General features: G+C 49.3%; 2 protein-coding genes across 2 annotated transcripts; both read right to left on the bottom strand.

Moving 5' to 3' along the window:
* Positions 1 to 469: 469 nt before the first annotated feature.
* Positions 470 to 2,122, bottom strand: HOXC12 (homeobox C12). Its single transcript, XM_027858335.1, has 2 exons — positions 1,528 to 2,122; positions 470 to 708 (listed from the first exon to the last, which is right to left on the bottom strand). Exons 1-2 carry the CDS (start codon positions 2,120 to 2,122, stop codon positions 470 to 472), a joined length of 834 nt encoding a protein of 277 aa, XP_027714136.1.
* A 9,589-nt stretch (positions 2,123 to 11,711) lies between these two features.
* HOXC13 (homeobox C13) lies at positions 11,712 to 19,683 on the bottom strand. The gene is made up of 2 exons (XM_027858410.1): positions 18,823 to 19,683; positions 11,712 to 13,483 (listed from the first exon to the last, which is right to left on the bottom strand). Exons 1-2 carry the CDS (start codon positions 19,604 to 19,606, stop codon positions 13,227 to 13,229), a joined length of 1,041 nt encoding a protein of 346 aa, XP_027714211.1. The 5' UTR covers positions 19,607 to 19,683; the 3' UTR covers positions 11,712 to 13,226.
* Between the last annotated feature and the right edge of the window lie 2,313 nt (positions 19,684 to 21,996).

Raw genomic sequence — 21,996 nt, forward strand, 5'->3', positions numbered from 1 at the left:
ACAGACGGTAGTGAAAAGAGGGAGGGGGTCAAAACCTGATGCCCAGTAGATATGCCTTCGCTTCACTCGGACTTCAGATTGAGAAGCAGTACACGAAAAGGTTCGTACCCTCACCTCCATACATACGAACAAAAATTGTTTAAAAAAACAAACAACCTGGAAATAATTTTGACTTCTTCCTCCCACCCCACCCCAAGAGATCCGCTTCTTATTTCTTTCTCCCTCTCTCTGTTTCTCTTTCACTTGGCCTGGCAGAGCTGATGCATGGTATATGTAGAAAAGAAACTGATTATCAAAACAGACATAACAAAAATACCCGGAGAGGAACAGAGCCCCGGGCCTCGCGTTATAAACGGGTGACAATGTCTGATGCAGGCGGTCAAGCGGCCATGCGGCCAGGGAGTGAGGCTCTCCCCATCTCTTCACCAGGGACTCAGCTTAAGTCTGATGTCTCCTCCTTCTGATACCCCTAAAAGAAGGAGAGGGCCTGCTCCCTGAGCAGAAGTCTTTTCTTTTTCATCCTCCGGTTTTGAAACCAGATCTTGACCTGCTGGTCACTAAGATTCAAGCGGTCCGAGAGTTCTCTCCTCCTCTGGCGGGTGATGAACTCGTTCACCATGAACTCTCCCTCCAGCTCCGCGAGCTGCAGCTTTGAGTAGGGTTTGCGCTTCTTCCGGGACCGGGTGTGCATGGGATACCAAGGGGCGCCTGGGGAGGAGGGAGTGGGCACAGGACAGTTGGCTTTGAAAGGTGAGGAGTTGACAACACAGAAAAGAAAAAAAAAACTCAGTCCTTCCTCAGTTTCCCTTGTCCCCCTTCCCATGTCTCTTATTCCCTTTCTTTACTGCTCCCCAACATTCTCCAGTGTTCCCTCTCCTTTTCTTAACACCTAGTCCTTTTGCTCCCCTTTCCGAGCCATACTTTCTGCCCTCCCCATCCCCCATTCCCTCTTTCTCGCCTCTGCTCGTCACCCCTTCTTCCTAACCATTCCCTTTCTCTCTTCTCCCCAATACTCTTCAGTTCCCTTTCCCTGGGGAACCCGCTCGTTTGCTCAGGGAACCTTGTGCAGGAAGGACTGACATGGCCCAATGGGAAAAAAATAAACAATATCCACTTGCTTTCTGAGAGAGAGAGAGAGCATTTAGGACGCCAGGGTGGCGTGGATAGGGTGAAGGAAGACAGGATGGTGGGACCATAGGGAAGGAGGAAATGGACCCTTAACTCCTACCCCCTGGAGCTTCCTGGCCTTCAACCCTCAGGCAGGCGGAAAGGGAATCTCTCATTTTCTTTTATAGGGATATTTACATGTTTATAGGCCTTCCCCCCCCTTTTCTTTTCTTTTCTTTTCTTTTTTTTAAAGAAGCGCTCACTAATGAAATATTCTGCCACCCCAAGCCGCTCGGAATACTCCCAGTTCCTGAACTCCGTCAGTCGTCTGCCCCACGCGGCTAGCCACCAGTCGCGACAGAGAGCCCATTTTATGTTGCAATAGAGGTTCTTGGCTGAAATGAAGGGAGTGATCCTTACCACTGGTCGAAAGCCCGTTCCCCTGGCCTAGAGGCGACACCAGGCTGGCCCCATCGCCCGCGCCGCCGCCCTTGTTTCCTTCGTTGAGCAGGGACGAGCTGGAATCGGACTCGAGTGACTGGCAGGAGGGGGGATCGTGGGGGGGCCCCGCGGCGCCGTCCCCCCCGCCACCGCCGCCGCCGCCTCCTGCAGCGTAGTCGTACTTGAAGCCCATAGACGGCGGCCCCGACGGCTCAAGCTGCAGCAGCCCGCCCCCCTCCCGCCCCCGCTCCTCGCGCTTCAGCCCACCGCCCTCGGCGCACGCCTCGCGATAGTAGCATTTGCTCTCCTCCACCCGGGCCAGCTCGCATGTCCGGCCGAAGGACGGGTTAAGCGACACCGGGCTGCCGAGGTAGGGCTGGGGATAGCCATTGCACGGCTCCGCCGACGGCCAAGGCAGGGAGCAGACGTTGTCGCGACGGGGGTAGGACAGGGAAGGCAGGCCGGGCAGCTGGCCTCCCGAGGCGCGGAAGTTGGGGAAGTAGAAGGTGTCCCCAGTGTGGATATTCACCAGCGGCCCCACAAACCCGGGATTAAGGAGATTATGTTCGCCCATTTCCGCGGGGCCGGACCGAGAGCTTCTACTTTATTGCTATCTGACATTAAACATAGTTAAACCTGCGGACGCGTCCCATTGGCCGCCGGACGGTCACATGGGTTCCTGCTGGAGGAGGGGTAGGAGGAGGAGGGGGTGGGGAATAAAGGGGACCCCCCCCAACACACATAGACAGCCAACACCAACTTCTCTCTTCCCCTTTTCTTTGGGGGAGGGGGGTGCTACTTTGTGGAAGGGGATAATTTGCTAGATTCTAGTTGCTAAAAAAAAAATCACACAAAATCTAAACCAAGGAGCACAGCAGTAGCTCAACCTGGAGCGAGGAAGGAATAGGAAAAGAACGTACAAAAATCACACATACACCAATGACACATGCACACCCCCACACCCTCTGCACCTACCTCTCCCCCCCATGAATCCTTTCGCCAACAGCTGGCCGAACGCAGCCCGTCCTTCTTTAATTAGCTCCTTTATTAACTAAAACCGTTGGAATTTACAATATCTCCCCAATAAATTACTATTAGATATTGTGTCATATAAAGTTTACTGGCTGTTTAAGGAGACGGATGAGCCCGTTGGCTACAGGGTTTATTTACAGTAGAGAGAAGTGGGGGTAAGAACATGTTTCTCGCGGGGTTCTCTTTCCCATTCTGTCTCCGGGACCTGTTCTCACTCCTTTTCCATTGGTTTCACTCCAGGAGTTGGGAGAGGGCACCACAGACTTTTGGGGGGGGTGTCCTCCCACTGACGAACGGATCCAGTGGGAAAATGATGCCCCAGGCCCTCTCTGCCTCTCCCTCCCCCAGCAACACACCTTATCCATCCACCTCCACTCCCTGTAGCGAAAGACGAATGCGGAAGGCAGCAGGGAAGGAGACACCCGGCTAAACACGCTTCCTGCAACCCGAATCGGAGTTGGGTAGTCTCCTTAAAAGATTGCTTGCAACAGATAACCTCCTTCCTCACGAAGGGGAGAAACGAGGAGAAAAGTTTCTGAGCAACAAAAAGACCCCAAAGAAGGGGCAATCGGCTATCCTAGAAGAAGGAACCGGCCCAGCAGAGGTCTCGGCTTCGGCTGGAGCCTAGGGTTTAGTTGGGAGACCGAGATCTGTACAGGTCTAGAGCTGAGGAGCAGTACCGAACAGTGAGAATCCTAGCCCAGACCAATCCACACCAATAACTTACATTGTGCACCCTGGAGGGAGAGCGCGGACATGAAGAAAAGAAATCTGTACAAAAGTGTCCTTTCTTCTATCATTGTATTGATAGCTTCAATTAAACACCTAGCTGTCTGCAAATACGCCCGCCTTAAACTAATGGAAATTAAACGCCGAACAGGAAAATAGACACATTTTGACCTTGTCTACGGGGTGCTGAATCTCCAGATTAAAATAATAATAATAAAAATTTGAATGTTTCATAATATCTTAGAGCGTAGAGTCGGTGTAAACCAAGTATTCGGAGACTTTGGGCTAAATATTTCGAGCTATACTGAAATTCTTGGCATATTATAGACCCAAGCTTTTAAGAGAGACAAAAGGCAGAAGGAAAGTGAGAAGGAAAGAGTGGCTCAGAGGATTCCAGAGACAATGGGCATATTAATAGAGAAAGAAAACTATATAGGTGATATATATGTATATGTACTTACCAGTTGATAACTAGATAATTAGCCAAAGAAAAAGGAGACCCACATACAGATATTCTCCTTGCCTTCTGTCTGCTAAACGGACATTTCATAGAGGGGGAAAAATCCAGATTCTTCAAATTCCACCGCTCCCTGGACGATTTCATATCCTAAAACCAGAGCCTCTGAGACAGACAGAAATACGTCCCTTCCTCCCCCCCCCCCCACTCCACCCGTCTGTCCACTAGATCAGACGAGCTCTCCGACTCTTGGCAACCTCTACCCGATTCACCCTTTTCCCTGTTCATGTGCTGCTATGGCTAATGGTGGGGTGAAAGGGAGTATAGTTGCCCACCCTCACCTTCCATCCCCGGCTACATCCTAGTCCTGGCCCTGAGACTGCAGAAGCCCACAGATCGGAGCGACCTGGGAAGGAGCGTGGCCCATGGAAAGATGGTATTTCAATATTGGTCGTTTCCGGTCGCAGCAGCATCTTCCTAGCGCAGGGAATACGACCCTGGAGTCGGGGACAAGTCTGTCTTTTTCCTAACTGGGGGCCAGCCCGAAGGACAACGGATTCCACGTTCAGTCCTCCGCTAGAACCATTTCCAGTATTATTGTGATTAGCTGTTCCTGCTATAATAACAACTATGTTTATTATTTTTAAAGTAGCATTCCCCTTTTAAATGAGACTCCCGTCAATATTTTAAACTGTGCTTTTTATTATTTTAAACTGTTTTGGTAAGATGAGCAATATCTTATTATTGTTATTTTTATCAGGAGAATTCGGTGCAAATTCACACTGACATCCAGGGCCCTGTTGGGCAGGTCCCTGGCAGTAGGTTTTCGTTTCTGTTAACATCGTCGTAGGGGCTAGTTATTAGTATAGTCATATTGCAAGCTCTTGCAGTTACTATATGGGGAATAGGATTCTTCCTTCCCTTCCTTTAGCTTTCCTTCCCTTTCTCCTTCGCCGAGGGTAGAGGATAGGGAAGGGTTCTTTAGCTGTCCCTGCCTGAGTAAGCAGTTGGAAAATCTCTTTTCCCTGGTACCCAGTTCTCCTGGACTACTACCGCCCAGCCAAAGCAGAAAACTGGTCAAATTAGCTATAGATGAAGCCAGATGTATTGGGGGGGGGGGGAAGACGGTTGTGGATTTTTTTTTTCCCACCCAGGCATCCTTTTTTTTTTTTTCTGAGTTGGCTTGACAAGAATAAACTTATCATTAGTGGAGTCAAAATGTACATCTCTCCGAATTCATCAGGGCTCCAAAGGGGGAAAAAAATCTCCATCTATACCGGAGAGTGTCGTCCCCTCCCTTTTTCTTCGTTCCTCCCTCTCAGAAATCAGAATGAGCCAAAGGACACAGTGCAGGAATATCATAGCCCTTCCCCACCCCCTACCCCTCACCCCTGCCTGGGTTCACTCACGCCTCCCTCCTCAGCTCTTCCCTCATTTCTTCTTTATGTTAGAAAATGAAATATTTAATTGCGTGGGAATCACAGACCCATGCTCTCAATCTCCGCAAAGTCCCTTTGCTTTGCTCCCACCCAGGTCCAGTTTATATTGATCCGGGTCCCCTTTGCCAATCTACCCCTAACCTGCCCAGAACCCAAGCAACACTCCCTTTATATGACCCAATCTCCCAGGTTTGCCCATCCTATCGCGGTGGCAGACCCAGAGAAGCGACGGATTCAGGACACCACCAAAGACGCCGTCAGAACAGCACATTCCCGGGAAGCTACAGCGAGGACACACATAGGCTAGGTCCCTAGTCGAAAAACAGAGGGAGAGACACAATATCATCCTATTGTGGAAACCCTCCCACTTCAGCCAATTCCTCGACGCAGGATTAAAGCGTAAAACAGAAGCAATTCAGTCTTAGAGATGGATAAACAGCCTTGGACCGAGAACATTAACCGTACAGGGCTTATTGACTGATGCCGACAGATACAGGGAGATATTAATCAAATAAAAGGCAGAGACAAAAAGCAGCTTCCCAACCTTGGTCACCTAAATTCAGCAATTCCCTCACTAATTAATTCCTGGATTAATTAAAACGAATAATACGGATACTCTCCGATAAATCCTTTTAAAAAATCTTGATTGTACTCCTTCCTGAGGTCCCATTCAAGGGAGACACAGATACAAAGAGCCTCTCTCCACAGCCACACCTTTGTTTCTGTTCGCATTCACAACCCTAAATCGATGTGAGGCGATTTTCCTACAGACTCATCTCGCAGCCACACAGGCACTGTCCCCACTGGACCCTCCAGAAGGTGTTTCATTTACCAAACCGAGCGGACCTGCTTCTCTCCTACCATTGGTGAAGGGGCTTCCCAGAGACAGCTGGGGCATCACCGCATCTTTACTGCGGCTGGGTTTCGGTTTGGAATCATTGGGGGTGCTATGCTCTTTGCTTCCTGGCGGGCCCAGTTCAAGGTCACTGTCTAGTTTGCAGAGGGGAAGGGGAAAAAAACCCCAGGGTCTGCCATTTATGCAAATAGGGCTACTTACTTAGACCCCCCGGAGGGAAGTTGGCTAGGGAGGAACGGGAGAGGGGCAGAAGAGGAAGGTATTTGGGATGAGGGATGGAGATCTTAGATGGCCCTCCTCAACTGAACCCCCTCAATCCCTATCCTTCGCGGGTTCTGTCAGACTGGGACATGTGGAATTGGGGAAGTGGCACTTGCTTTTGAGGTGTAGAGATTGGAGGGAGGTGTGCTGTGAGGGTGAGGGGAGGTAGGAGAAAAGAATTCTCCTAAGGAGACTCACTCCACATATCACTTGTTTTTCCTAGAGCTGGGGATTAGGGATGCCTGTCCTCTTTCCTCGCAGTTCTCCTGCATTTGGAAGAAGCTGTATGAAAATTAAGTGGGTGATTCTGAGGGGTTCTCTTTTTTTTAGAGGGTAAAACTGAAGAATGTGAGAGAGAACCCATGACGCCAGCCATCTGCTAGGTTCACTCATCTCTACAGGCTTAGATTGGTAGAGGGTGAGGATGGAGATGGAATGGGGGGGCGGAGACTGTGCTAACTGGGGGAAAGACCTAGGATGGGAGAGTCTGGGCTTGGCTTTAGGGTCTAGGAGCCCATCCTCATCTCCAACAAATCAATTGACCTTGTCTTAGTCTCCCCCCACCCAGAGGTGCACCTCGAAGCCCCGGATTACAGTTCAGAAAGTGATAGTGAGGGAGGGGATGGGAGGAAGGGGAAACACCTTCATAGTCCAAGACACTACGAGGGCCACCTCCCAGTAGAGAGGAAGCGAAAAGAAACTATGCGAGTGTTAATTTTTTTCACCTTCTTCCCCATCCAGAGAGAAATGGGAGCCCTGCTCCCTTCTCCAGGAAGCAAGGTTGGAAAGCTAACAGTTAAATATTTTCGTTGTATTACATTTTTCCCTCCGCCGCCAGTAGAGGATCTCCTCCGCCTAGTGAATTACTGTCAGGGACGACCAAGACTCCAGAAAGGTGCAGGGATCAAGCTTAAAAAAAAATCTCTAAAACACCACACCCACACACCACCACAGAAGGCCCCACAAGACTAGTGCTTCCTGTGCCTTACCTCTCAATCCTAGAACCTCTGCCCCCTTCCCTGGTAGCCACGCTGCTACTGGCACTCCCTTCCCCTCCCCTCTGCCCTTTGCTCTCTTCTCTCCCACAGCCTTCCGAAGGAAGGTGGCGGGGTGGAGTGGTGGTGGTGGTAGTGGTGGTGGTGGTGGTGGTAGTGGTGGTGGTGGTGATGGTGGAGGAGGATTAGCCCTATACACCTCTGCCTCGGCAGGCTGGCCGTGACCGTGGCCTACGGTAAAGCGTCCAGACGTTGGCCCTTTTCTTGCCCAGCTTTCAGGCTTCTACTGGGTTTGAAACCCTTAGAAAGGTGGAATCTCAACCTTCTCTCCTTCCCTTCTCCAATCGAAGGAGTAGATATCCCGACTTTCTCCTTTCTTTTCCTGGGAAAGTTGGGGTAGGGTGGAAGATGACGGCTGGATGGGAATGGGGAGAGAGATCAAGACCCGGGGAGACAACCCAATTTGCCGTCTGGCTAGTAAATGGTCAGTTACCCTGGAGTGTAGCCCGGATCAACCGCGGCAAGAACTTACCTCTGTGACTATCGTCGAAGGGGAGGGGGGTGCTGTTAGCATCACGAAGTTCTCTTTTTTCTTCACACCCCCCAGCCCTAATTGGAAAGTTAAAGCCAGGGTGGCTGAGGAGGGTGGGGGAGGAAGCGCCCCAACCAAAGGCTGAAGAATAGGGAGAAGACTTAGGGACAGTTTCTCTCCTCCTTTTATTGGTGTTATTAGCTTCCCTGTCTAGACTGAAGACGACACCTCCTCTATCTGTAAACAGAAGCGGGTGGGCTTCCTGGCAGGGTGGGGGGAGAGGAGGAGGGGATGGAAGAGAAGAAGGGGAAGACGAGTCGGCCCTCCCCCTCTCTGGCCACCGGAAGATCAAGGCTTTCTCCCCCTCCCCCCGCCCTCCTCCTCTCCATCACTCACCGCTCCCTGTGATGTCAAGGTCAGAAAGACCTAGTCACGGTCAAGGCTAAAAGAAGAAGAGACCTGGTTGGTTGCCGGTGCTCTCCCCCCTTAATTCCCCCCTCTCATCGGCTCCTTCGCCTCTGAAGCCCCCAATCCTCCCTCCCAAGCGCCCAGATATTGTGGTCAATGGACACATCTGTCTGAACTTTGCTATTTGTGGTGAGGGGAGGGGGAGGAGCTCAGTGCTAAACCAGGGGTGTGGGGCAGGGTCCTGGACAGTAATATTGGGGGTCTGTCGCCTTTCTCTCCCCTACTTCCTCTCTCACAGAGCTTAGGAATGAATTTCACACAAGACCTGACCCCTGAGCAGAGAGGACAGCCCAATAAACAAGGAAAGGTTAGGAAGATAATCATGAGCCTCGGACACAGGCTGTGCTCCTTTTGAACTGAATGGGCACTGGTGTCTTCCTTCCCCACCTAAGAACCTGCCTTTAGCAGCAATAGATCAACAAGATGGCCACTGGAGAGAGTGGGGTGGAGGAGAAAGTGACCAAGAAGGGGACAAATTCATGGAAAATGTCGTGGACTTGGTCGGCTCCAGGTGTGTGTGCATATTTCCCTTTGCAGGAGATCTCTGTGTACTCTGCCCTAAATCCCGCATCCTGCGGTGGAGTGAGGGATGCCCAACTTTTCCAGGAATGCCCCTTCCCTGTCCTGGGATCATTCTGTAGGAGGGCAACCATAGAGGATAAAGGCTCTCAGAAATGGAGAGAGCAAGGTTTAGAGGCCAAAATTGAGGGCCATCTGAAATTTTAAGAGTTAGGATTTTCAAAAAAGGGAATAAGTAGGATCCCAGTTTTCTGGAAAGAAGAATTCCCCCTACCTTAATATTTTGATGTGGCTAGACACATTACATTCTTTCATATACAATCTTCTTTACTTCACATACAGCCACACCTTCCATAGATGCACAGGCACACTTACTCACACCAAATATTCACTCCTATATAGCCACACAGTCACACACAAAGGCTGTAGCACACATTTTGGGACTATCTGAGAGAGGGAAATGCACTAGCGGTTGTAATTTAGAAGAAACATAAGGATTCATTCATACATTCACTCCAGGCACACACATGTTCACCCAATATATATTTACATGTCCATATGACACTCAGGTATGAAACAAATTAAGAAAGAATACTGGTTTAGTGATACACACATCCTCTTGGGCACGTAAGACCATTTATATGAATTTACACTTAGAAATATGTAAATTATTAAAAATAACACTATACACTTACTCTTAGGCTGCTAAGACAAGTTATCAAGGAAGAAAAAGTGTTTTTCTAGTTCCTCTCACACCACACAGATCCAAACAAACGTATCTTTCTACACAACACAGTCCCTGTGTGTGTTGGCCTGTTTGTCTGTCTTTCAGTCATACCCACATTCACACATCTCCTTCTTAAGTCATCCAAAGTACCTCTTGGGAGGAGAGGTATGGTGCAAAATCATCCAATTTAGGAGCCCAACAAGACTGTCCTCCCCCTTTCCCCTCTCCCTTCCTATCACGTTCATACTAATACAATCTTTTGGAGGGAGGGAATGTAGCCTCTCTGAATATCTACAAAACACCAAAGAACCAGCCTGTCTCTTCTAAATTAAAAGTCTCAACTTCGTGGTCTCCCATCCCTCTGCAGGGGCTGAAGGTGGGCCCTGAGTATGATTGTATTTGATGGAGAGATGGCCCCTCTACAGGAACTAGGGGCTACCCTTTCCACAGATTCCCGATTTGCTGGTTTGCTGGTTTGCTGTTCTATCCTCTCACGAACCAATCTACTCAGTCTTTAGTACCTTTCTTGATAAAGAAAATGAGAGGCTTCTTAGAAGTATTGGGGAGCCTCATTGAATGCCCTCTTCCAGAGCTCAAGACCTCACAAGCCTCTCTCTTCAGCTCTCCAAAGTTGCTCCTTTCCCCCAACCATCTCTATCTTCAAAGTAGAACAAAGTGGTTTCTGGTTGGAGGGGAAGGCTGAGGGACACAGTATATTAGGGATAAATTCCCTTCCTGGGGGAACGGGCTTCCAGCGCTGAGATTCCTCAGCCCGTTTAGACGCAAGGAGCTAGTTGCCTACTCCGAATCTCCCGGAAAATTGAGACCACTTAGACAACGTTGACTGAGTAGGGGTGGGGGAATGGGAAATGCTGGAGGAGAAGAGGAGAGAAATAATTCTGTTGGTCGTTGGGATCTCCGGTTTGGAGGTGGGGGGAAAGAAAGAATCTTGCTACCCACGGGACACGTTTATTTAAATGGAATTGGAAAAGGTTTGAGGCACCCGGCATGAAGGCAATCAATGCGGAGTCAAGAAAACTTCTCCGATTTCCAACCCGTTGCCTCGGGTCTTTCTGCGTCTCAGGAGAAAAGAAAATATTATATATAAATAAAAATTGCCGCAATAAAGATTTAATCTGAGATAACATTGTTTTAGGCTATATTGCTTTTTAAAAGTCTCTTAACCTGACAACTTAACGATCTCATTAACTCAGCCAGATAGGGAGATAGGAACTGAACGAGACCAGAGAAACAAATTAGCGGCCACGTCTACACAGGCAAAGAGTAGTGGGCTGATTCAGCCGTTTGGTCCCCAGATCCCCCTACCCCCCAAGATACTACAGAAAAAAATGGGACAGATTTAACCAGCTTTTCGGTTCTGAAGGAGTCCAGTGGATAGGATCTGAAAGGTCCTTTCACTGCTGTTGGTTCCACTTGGTTCTGGGGGTGTGGGACTGGATAAGGGGATCTCTGATATCTCCAGGGGCAGTCTCTGTTCTCTGTATTTGTAGCCTCCAGCTCTGTTTGTGAACCAGACACTGGCTCCCTCCCTACTCTCCTTGGAGCTAGACTCAATTGAAAGAGAGAACAGGTTGTAGACACGGTGGTAGCAGAAATACTTCAAGGCCTCAGTTGACTCTGATTGACATCTGACAACCAGAATCCCATATGAAACTTCTCCCTCACCCTGGAGAGGGACTCTATCCACACTGGTTTAGTTTCCCCACTTACATCCAAAGAGAAATGCCCCTTTCACTCATTTGACCATCTAAGTTTCCTAGGCTTTTTTTTTTCATCTCACAAAGCCATCATATTGTACTCAAACCAGATTCAACATGTATCATGTCCCCATGATATCTTTTTCCTGCTCTACTCTCTGATTTCTAATCTCAAAGACTATGTCTACATAGCCACAACTAACCCAGATTATTCTTCAGAAAGAAAATACAGGTTTAGGTACTATTCAGTCAGATGCTCAGCCAATTGAGTTCCAGTGAAGCCAATTCCTCTGTGTTTGTACTATGTAGATACTGCAGTGATGGGGGAGAGCCCTCAGTGGCTTCAGTAAGACAGGACAGGATTTTTAAGGAATATGAGAAATGATGTCAAGGCCAAAAAAAAGATATTTTATTTTAAAAACAAGTTTGTTGTTATTTTTTTCTTTTTGCATTCAGTACATTGTCATTCAGACACCACGATACTATATACAGATACAAGACATTAAAAAAGAGAGAGAGAGAGAGAGAGATTTTCGAGTGACATTTTCCAAAAAACACTGTTTTGTGAGGTGCTAGTGGAGGGTGGGAGAGAACTGGGAAAAAGCCTGGAACCCCAATAGCCCAGAACTGATCATCATGGAAGGAACTATTAAGACATATCTACTTTGCCCCAGAAAGCAGGATTAGTTCAGGCCCCTCCAAGAAAACTGATTTTGCTTGAAGAATCTGGATCCTGGAGGAGGTCAAGTAAAGTGTTGGGGGCCAAAACGATTTGGATCAGAAATGGTTCTCTTTGTGTGGAAGCAGTCTGAAGTCTAGGCAAAGACGAAAGGAAACTTCTGGTGTGTGAGATTCTCTCCTGTTCATTTTTAAGTGAAATTTGTGGGGTTTTCTCCCCTTAAAATAAAATGGATTCCTAGCTCCCTCCTCATTTTCAGTAAAAAACAAACATGTTAGCAGCTTGGTTACCTTTGTGTCTTTCTTGGACTTCTAGTAGAGTGAGGAGAGATGTGGTGGGAAGAGCCCGACACAGGCTCAGGACAAGAGCTTTCTGGGGTGATCCAGGACTGGGGCCTTGACATCTGAAGGTCCTCCAGATTAGGACTTTTGGGGGAGCCACAGAAGCAGGACAAGGCTACAAGGGGTGAGGATTAAAACTTGGGAAGGAACAATATAGTAGAGATACAAAAGGCAGGCCCAGGCACTGGGTCTTGGACTCCCCCTAACTCCCAGGCCAAAACATAATTATTATTAATATTAATATGACTTTTAAAATATATACACAACTTATTGGGATACCTTTCTAAACAATTGCCCAACAGGAAGTGGTGAAGATCTGAGAGGGAAAAGTTAGCCCTCTACATCCTACCCCACAAGACTTCATTAGGGGGAGTTCATATTGCTCCCAGCAATACCGGGGGCAGAGTCAAAAATCTGGATTCTACTGGAATGATACTAAACTTCATCTCTACCTTCCACATCTTTTGCTGAGGTCTGGAAGTGAGGGTCAACGTGTGAGTGGCTGGGAAGGAAGATACGATGAGGAAGAGGACGATGGAGGCTCGACCTTCTTCCTGAAGGTTGTACCTAAACTTCTCCCCAGCCACTGACTAGGAATCCAGCCCCTATATGAGACCAAATATTTCTGGATCCAAAGCTCTACTTTCCACCTGGAACAGTAGTGGGGTGGGGAAAGGGGGATGTGTATATACCCTCTCCACACCCACTACCAAAGTCTTTCCTTCCTTCCTTCCTTCCTTCCTTCCTTCCTTCCTTTTTTCCTTCCCTCTTCCCCCTCTTTCTCCACATTAATATTATTTATTAGTATTAATATTAAATAATCGATTCACTGGCAAAGTGTCCATCGGTGGGCTCCTTTTATGGTACAAAGTAGGATATAAATAGGTAGGGAGGCACGGGGGGGGTGGGGCTCAGGGCTCCAAGGTCAGGTAGAGTGGAGATGGGGTGCCTTAGCTTTGCTGACCACCTTCTTCTCTTTGACTCGACGGTTTTGGAACCAGATGGTGACCTGGCGTTCTGAGAGGTTGGTGGTGGCTGAGATCCGCCGCCTCTTCTCTTTGGTAATGAACTTGCTGGCTGCGTACTCCTTCTCGAGTTCCTTCAGCTGAACCTTGGTGTAGGGCACTCGCTTCTTTCGGCCCCTTCGGTAGCTGCTGACCTCAGGCTGCAGGGGGACTACATCTGGGGAGAAACACGGGAGAGAATCCGTAAGATGAAGCCAACATCCGGGGCCTAACCTCCTCCCCGGTGGGAAGTGGGTGAGGTATAGAAGGCTGGAACTTGAGGATTGGAATAAAGCCCCTCCAAAGATGTAACTCCCTCAATGATTCAGCACGGCCTTCCCCATCCCCAATTTTGGTTTCAGTAATTCAAACCCAGTGACCTGGGCTCTCTCCTAGCCCAATGCACCTCGATTATCTGAATAATTCAAACAACAGCCCCCAATTCACCTTGGCTTTTATTATGTGTTTTAAACAATGAATTTATCTCCAGTAGCTAGATAATTCATGCCCCAAACCTGTCACATTTTTGCCTCATTCTGACAAATAAAACAAGAGAAGTCTTGATGATGTTTTCTTTGATTTTACGTAGGGAAAGGAGGTCAAGGGGAAAGGTAAAAAGGTTGGGGGGGAGAAGGAAGAAACTTCATTATTTTACTGCCCCTTTAGACTTGGCCTCCCTCCTCCTGCCAAGAAACCCTGACACAATGATGGGGGAAATTCCCTTTTGCATTCTCCTTCTGGTCTTGGGTATTCCTTATTAAAACAGGTACAGTTGGTGAGAAAAACAAAGCAAGTCCTTGAAGGGGGATACAGTCACCCCCATAAATGATGGTCCACAAACTGGCCTTAGGTAAGAAAGTCCCAACTGTGGTATCTCATGGGTGACCTTCTTTGAGTGGAAGGTTTCTCTGGGCACAGGCATGCTCTCCCTGCTCACCATGTGTCTTCAATGGCTTTCCTGTTGTTGGGTGAGTCAGAAGAAGCCCCCTACCCCACCCTGCTGGGTAAGACAGAGAGAACAGCTCTTTCTTCACTTCTTTCTTCTCCTTTCCCCTTCTTAGAGATGGAAACTTTGCTTCTGACTCCCAACAGACCATTAAAGAGGTGCTGACTTCTTTATAGGTATCCCAGTTCAATCTCCTTCTCTCTCTGAGTCTGGGAGACTCTGTGTCTTACACACACACACACACACACACACACACACACACACACACACCTTTTCACTCCCCCAATATTCCCTTTCTTCAGGCTCAGAAAACCAGATCAAGGAAGAAAAGTAACTTCATCCTTCCTCCTCACCCCCCATCCCCTCAACAAGCCTCCTCCACCTTCCCAAGAGAAACGGAAAATTGGGGCAATCATTCAGATCCTGTAATGCTTCCCTCCCAAATAATTAAAAAGATCCCCCCCCAACAAATTCCCCCCAATTTTTGCATTTAATTTTGTGGATATTTCAGGACAAATTGTATTGTGAAATGGATAGGTCAGGAAGGGAAGGTACCTCCACTCTCTCTACTGCCAATGCAGATAGATCTCAGGAATGCAGGCAAACCTTCTGCCAGGGAGAACAGGATATGAAAAGGTCCACAGGAGAGCAGACCCTTGCTCTTCTCACCCACTACACTCTGGCAGGTTCCCAGTCCCACAAACTCTCATCTGCAATCATTTAGGCCCTGTGTATTACAGGGACTAGATGGCTACTGTGGGGTAACCATCCAAATTATTAAAGAAAAAATAGTCTCTGGAACGGAAAGAGCGGGAATGGAAAGTGAAGAGCAGAATCCCGAATGGCCATGACTTCACTGTCTACACAACTCCAATCCCAGCACAATTGCTGGACAACCAGGAAAACATGCATTCAACATCTTTTTCTCCTTGGATCTGCTGGCTTGCTGAATTTAATGTTTTTTTCCCCCTTGAACAATCATCCCCACTTTCAGATTAGCAACGTTGGTATCGCCGTCTCTATGATCACAGAAACAGGCATAGAACTCAACTACACATTAGTGTGTTGAGGAAGCGGGGTGGTTTGTGTGTGTAAATTAGCTAAATTATTACTCCAAATAATTGCAACAAACTTTCTACTTAGCTTGGAGCACACACCCCTTTATAGCTATACTTTCAGAGAGTATATAACAGGAACACGACCTATTACTTCGTATATATGTTGCTAAAGAACCAGTTTGATGGAGGTGGGGTCTTTCTCCCCCTAAAAGTAAATAAGTTGTTTTAGTCTCCATAGAAAACGGCCCACTTTCCCACTTGCTGTAAAAGGCCCTTCTTCACTTCAACTAGGCTATTTAGAAATAAGTATGAGTGTGCAGATGGAGAGATGGGGGACTTCTGCCACGGGAGACCCAGAGTTGTGTCTCCTCGGCACGGAGCAGAAAGTCAGCAAACCTGGCGGCGCTCCAGCTAATTCGAAGACCAAGCCAAAGTATTCATGCCCTCCTCCAAATTCCACTTGGCAGCTTGAAATATGTGGTTTGTGGATCAAATGAAAATGAGAAAATTCTCAGTCTTCGCTGGACTCAGTGCTAAAGACAAAAACTGTTCATATCTTTGTGCACCCCCATCCCACATCCCCAACATTCTCAGTTCACCAAAACAGTGTAGCCTTGGCCACATGTCTGACTCTGGGCGCGTTTTGCCCCTGCTCCCACATTCTCAGTGGCATCAGGATCTTGGTTACTCAAAACTGAAGTATTTGTCAGTAGGATCTTTCTCAAGTACATTCGGGAGCCCAGCATTTCCACTTTCCTTCTGTTTCTTCCCCTTTTTCTTCCCTTATATCTTCTCTTTCCCCATTCTCCCCCTCTCTTTTCTTCTTCCTTTTTCACTTCTCCATTCTTTTTCTCTGCTTCTCTCCTCCCTTTCCCTCTTTTTTCTGCTCCTTCTCTCTCTACCCCTCCTCTCCTTTTTCTTCCATCTCCACCTTCTTCCTCTCTTCCTTTCCCTCTTTTCTCTTGCCCCTCTTTCCCTCTGGTTCTCTCAGCAAACGTTTCTACACTTGCACTGAAAATGAAATGTGGAAGGGAGGCAATTATGTGGATAATTCCAAGGGAAGGGTCAGAATAGAGATTTTTTTTTTAAACCACTAGGAAACATGCCACCCCCCCATTATCTGTCTTTTTCTAACTAATAGTTTACTGTTCTCTATCTCATTCTTCATATGGAGATCAAGTCCCATTCAATCACAGATACAAAAGAGAGACAGTCATGTATATACCTGTATGTATTCTAAACAACATTCGCTGACTAACCTTTAAATCCTGGTCCTTCTAAAGGATGTTATAAGTCTAAAGACATAGGCAAAAAGATGGAGACACATTTTAAGATAAAAATGTGTTTGGATTTAATCTACCTTATCTCTCTGTACTAATTCATCACATCCATATGTGTAGAAGTGCACAAGGCACATGTCAATATATACATATATGCACATACCAATACATGTACATGCATGTGTGTATATAATCGACAAGTGTATATAATATATACAGATGTAACTGCTGAGACACTGAATTTTACATTATATGTTATACATTATACATTTAGTAAATCTCCCAGGACTGTCTTAATTGAGCTTAGTTTTTTATTTTTATTTTAAAGCTCTATTAGTTTTCCTTTAGAAGGCTAGGCTAAGAGGACACTTGCTGGAAGGAAGATATTTCAGAGCTCTTCATCTGCACAGAGATTACTCTGCGCAACTCCAAGGTTCCACATCCTCCTAGGCCCCTTAGTCCCCCAAGCTGTCTCTAATGCCTTTGCCTTACCAGTTCCAATCCTCTGCCTGCTGTCCAGCCTTTGGGAGAGGGTAGCATAATGCCCCTTACTATGGCCTGTTCCTAGAAGGCACAAGGAGGTCTCCCTCCACCCGTTTTCCTTCTTGGGAGTTGATTTCCAGAAAAGCTCTGTTTGACTAGATGATGAAAGGGTCAGGAACTGCAGATGGAGAATTATTGGGACATACATCCAAATGTATGTATGTGTTTAACCTAGGACTATGACCCTGTAAATTGATGCTGTGTGTAGCCTGTATAGCAGGATTCCTTTTTCCTATAATAGAACTAAAAATGAGATTGAATCGGTGTGGTCTGTTGTGTGCAGTTCTATTTATGTTTCGACAATGTCAAGCTCATCTTCTTCTTCCAATCCTGTATACCGAGGATTCTCAGGCCCAACCCTAGAGAGATCTTTTATTCTTTATTCTGCACCTCTAGCACGGGAGATCACAGAGAGTGATCCCAGATGGAGAGTGGTTGTAGCCTGCTCTGGGCTGACACTCCCCTCCCAACCCCCAACCCCCAGGATCTTCAATAAGGGTGTATAGTAGTCCTGTAGCTCTCTCACGTTGGTCCCTCCGACTTCTTTTTCTTGGCATAGGAGAAGCTAAGAGGACGAAGGAAGATATCCAAACGAAGACAGGTTTTCATCCGACCCTTGATGTCCCATGTCTGCCTTTCCTTCTTTACGTCAGGGCTGAATCTCCTCTATTAGGAGACACCCCCCATACCCAAATCTCTCCACTCTAATTTTCTTCCTATGTGGAGGGGGATAGGGACTACCGAATGATTCCTTTCTCTAGAAGCATCGCTTTTGGTCTCCCCCAGGTGGAGAATGAATGCACCCAAAAGTACAGTGAAGGAGGTGACAGAAGATCCACGTCTTTCCATCTCCTCTCCTCCCATACACACACAGACACACTATTTTTTTTTCTTTCCACCCACCTCACCCCCCAGCCTAGGGAGCTGTTCTTCTAGTTCCTTCTAGTTACCATCTATGCCTCTCGATGCTGTGGGTACCCTCCCCAAAACGGTCTCCATGTTTCTTGGATCAAGGGGTCCAGGGACGCTACCCCTGTTTTTGTTGTTGTTTTAAGGAGAGAAAGTTAACCAGATTTGAGCTCCAAAAATTAGAGAAGGGACTAATCTTCCTGACAGGCAAGGGTGTTAGAGTTACAAGGTCCCCAACAACCACGATAATTAAGGGGGGGGAAGTCCTATGGCTAAATGTATCCAAACCATCTGACTAACTCAGGGTCTTTAAAGAACTTCAGTGGTGCCCGAAATACCTGGGCAATTCGGCTAGAGGAGCATGTTTTAAAATCCTGCATAGCATTTTCTTTCTTTCCTTTTTTGTTTGTTGTTGTTTGTTTTGGTTTTTGGCTTTATAAATCAGGCCAATTGTGTGTCTCGGCCTGGGAGTGTGAAGGGCGCCGGAGCCGGTACTCCCTGGGCGCTGGAAGCCCGGGGAGCCAGGCGCTCGGGCGCCTGCTATTGCTTCACTTTCGGCGGGGCAGCTCAAGGGAACGTGTCGGAGCAGATTTCCTTCAGCGGCGCATTCCTCAACCCAGCTCGCCCGGCCGGCTCCCTCAGCAGCCGGGCGCGCCGGGGCCAGACAGCGGGGGTGGCTGGGGTGCGGAGCCCCAGGGTGTGTGCGGAGGGGGGGTTGGGGGGTGGGAGGCGGGAAATGGTGATGAGGATGGGGTTGTGTCACTCAAGAAAAGCCCCTTACCTGGAAAAGGAGACTTCCAGAGGTGGGCTGACTGCGACTGCTCTTTGGAGCAATACACCTGACTGTCCCAGCCGTTGGAGAGCGCCCAATGCTGGTAACCCTCGACGGGGATGAGGGCGTCGTGGCGGGGCTCGGGGTGACCGCTGATGCCCGGCACCACGGACACGTCCAAGTAGCCGGGCATCGCTTGGTAGGAGCTGGCAAAGCTGGGGTAAAAGGCGAACTCCTTGGCCCTGGAGGATAAATCATCTCCTGGCAAAGCCCCCGACGGCTCGGGATACTTGTCCCCGGGGTGGTAGGCGCAGGGCTTCTGCTGCAAGTTCACGTTGTGGGATAGGCGGCAGCCGTAGTAGCTGCCCCCGAACGGGTAGCCGTAGCCTAGGGTAGCGCTGGACGAGGTGGGGGGCGCCGGCGGCGGCGGGCATTGGCGGGCCGCCTCTGGGGCGGGGATGTCCGTGTAGACGGCGCCCTGCGGAGCGCCCAGGGGAGCCGGAGGCCGGCCCAGAACCGGGTGGGTGAGCAGGTCCCGGCAGTGGCTGGAGGGACAGCTGCCGCCCAGTCCGTCCATGATCGGGGCTTTGCCGGGGCTGGCTCCGCTGCAGCTCCCCCCCCCTCCTCCGCCGCCGCCTCCTCCTCCGCAGCCGCCGCCGCCGCCTCCTCCGCCTCCCTCGCCTCCTCCGCCGCCGGCGCCGCCTCCTCCTCCACTGCTCTCAGCCGAACTGTCCTCATAGACGTACATAAGGCTCTCCGGCCAGCGCGGGTGCAGGAGCAGCGAAGTCGTCATGACATGATCTGCTCGAGCTTTTTAAAAACTCCACTTGCCAGAGGGAGAGAGCGAGGGAGAGAGCGAGGGAAACAACTCGCTCCCCTTTTTCCCCCTCCCCCTCTTCTCTCCTCCCTCCTCCCTCCTCCTCCTCCTCCTCCTCCTCTCCTCCCTCCTCTTCCCGCCCCCCCCGCTCCCTCATTGGCCCGGGGCGCATGCGCCTCACCCTCCTTCCCCGCTTCATTAAGAAATACGCTCGCACGAAATGACTCCCCTTTCCCTCCCTGCCTCCTGCCACGTGACTTCGTCCTCGCACGTGACACCCAGTCCGGTCTCCTGGGTTCTCCTCCCCATTCGAGGGGAGGGAGGGGGAGAGGTACAGGCCGGTACTGATTGGCTCGCGGAAGGGGGTGGGTGGGGAGATTTAAAGAACTGGGGCTACGCCCCTTGGAGGGCCTGGAAAGGGGGGGGCACGATGTGGGGCGGAGGGGAGCGGGCACTATTTGGTCGACGCTAAGGGAAAGGAGGGGCTGGTTTCCGTGGCTCCCCCAGGGGAACTCAAGAATGGGGGGTGTAGGTATGGGGGGCGATTTACACTTCTCTTTCTCCCATTTCCCTCCACCACCCCACCACCCTTTCCCGGTAAATGGAGGCTACGGAGACCGCAGAAATCACGGATTAGGTGTCGGGGTATGTGGGAGAAAAGAGAATTTAAAAAATTGGTCAAACAGAATAAAAGAGTGGAGTGATGGTGGTGGTGGTGGTGGTGGTGGTGGTGGTGGTGGGGTGTGTGTGTGTGTGTGTGTGTGCGTGTGTGTGTGGGTGTGTGTAAGAGGTAGCATTTCTGCTCCCAGCCAAGCAGAGCTAGCTCCCCTGTAGCTCCCAGCTGGAAGGAGTCAGACTCTGATCCGAGAGGCTTTGATGATAGAGCTGTTTCAATTACAGACCATCTCCCCTAGTCTCCTGCGGTCGAACCTCTCATCCTTACGAGGCCGCCCTAGAGAGAGGGGAATCACTCTCCTGCTCCCTGCCCATCGCTTGCCTCCTGCCCAGGCTTCTCAACCCCAGGGGGACGGGACCCCTGCGAGAAAGAGACTAGAGTCCCTTATACTCCACCCGGCCTCCCTCCACACCATTCCCGGAGGGAAAGCCATAGTGATTCTAGGAGTGAAAGAAAATAAAAGAGAAAGGGGGACAGCACAGAAAGACTAGAAATGGAGACTATTTAAGCACAACAGAAATAAGAGAATTAGAAATGGAATTTAAAATAGCAATAGAAATAAACTGAGATACAGAAATAACGATGAGAGGTAGCAATCAGTGTCAGAAATACCATGGTCCAAGCCGAAATTAGGCTTTGGCTCGGGTACGCTCGCACCGAAGGGATGGGGAGAAATAGGGTAGGGGAAAGAGGCTAATAGGTCTTTGCCTCACTTTTTTCGCGTTCCTTTTTGTCTAGTGCTCTGGCATTAACCTCAATCTGTCGGCTCTACTGGTTCTCCCAGGAGGCAAATGCCTCCCTCTCCCTCTTCCCTTCTCTCTGTCCCAGGGGTGCTAAGGACCCCTCCCGAGAGTCCGACCACCCCCTGGTGGAAGCGCTGAATGGGGGACAGAACCGTAGGCGGGTGCAGAGCTTGGGGCGGCGGAGCCGAGGAGCCTGGAAGGGCGTGCTCGGGCTGAGGAGGGAAGCCGGTAGGAAAGGCTAAATTTCCTGCTCGGAAGTACATCGGTGTCAAAAATTTTAGAGGGCAAAGTAGGAGAAGGTGGTGGAGGATGGCACCTTCAAATTCAACCACCATCACATTTCTAGGAAAAGAATGAGCAGACGAAAACACTGGGTTTTTATTTTTTAAGAAAAACGGTCGCCTTCTAACTTAAAGGGGGGGGGCGTGTGCCTTAAAGCTTAGTAGCTGGGGCTCTTCAGTCTGGGCTCGGCTTTCCAATCCCAGTCTACTCCCCTCCCATGGAACCCCCGTGTACCCAGCGTCTCCGATAGCTGCTTCCCCATTTTGGACAGCGCTGCTTCTCCTCCTGGGTGTCCCGAGCTGAGCTGTGAAGAGATGAAATGGGAAAGCAAAGGGGAAAAATCAAGGGCTAGGGGAAGATGGGGAACAGCTCCTCCTGTACAATCTTCGCGGTCTCCCTTCTTTTTTTCCTCCCTCTCCGGGGCTCAGTCTCCAGTCCCAAGCCATGTGCTTTTAAACTCTGGGTCCGCAGCCACCGAGCGCAGAGATGGTCCAGAGGTTTTCGTTCCCAGGTTCCCAACTCTTGCTGAACAGTAAAGGAATCTTTCTGCCGCCGCTCTTTCAACTACTAAGTGGTTTATTCGGGGCCCTGAAGGAGAGGGTTAGTTTGGCTCATAAAGTGTGTGTGTGTGTGTGTGTGTGTGTGTGTGTGTGTGTGTGTGTGTG

This window comes from Vombatus ursinus, unplaced genomic scaffold, assembly GCF_900497805.2.
Source record: "Vombatus ursinus unplaced genomic scaffold, bare-nosed wombat genome assembly UNPS02012958.1, whole genome shotgun sequence".
Classification (NCBI taxonomy): domain Eukaryota; kingdom Metazoa; phylum Chordata; class Mammalia; order Diprotodontia; family Vombatidae; genus Vombatus; species Vombatus ursinus.

What these genes read in the sequence shown, in the direction of transcription:
- HOXC12 (XM_027858335.1), bottom strand. Translation starts at nt 2,122, where the DNA reads ATGGGCGAACATAATCTCCTTAATCCCGGGTTTGTGGGGCCGCTGGTG. An exon ending in GAACGGGCTTTCGACCAGTG is followed by an intron (nt 709 to 1,527) that starts GTAAGGATCACT and finishes CCTCCTCCCCAG; the next exon opens with GCGCCCCTTGGTATCCCATG.
- HOXC13 (XM_027858410.1), bottom strand. Translation starts at nt 19,606, where the DNA reads ATGACGACTTCGCTGCTCCTGCACCCGCGCTGGCCGGAGAGCCTTATG. An exon ending in CTGGAAGTCTCCTTTTCCAG is followed by an intron (nt 13,484 to 18,822) that starts GTAAGGGGCTTT and finishes GTTTCTCCCCAG; the next exon opens with ATGTAGTCCCCCTGCAGCCT.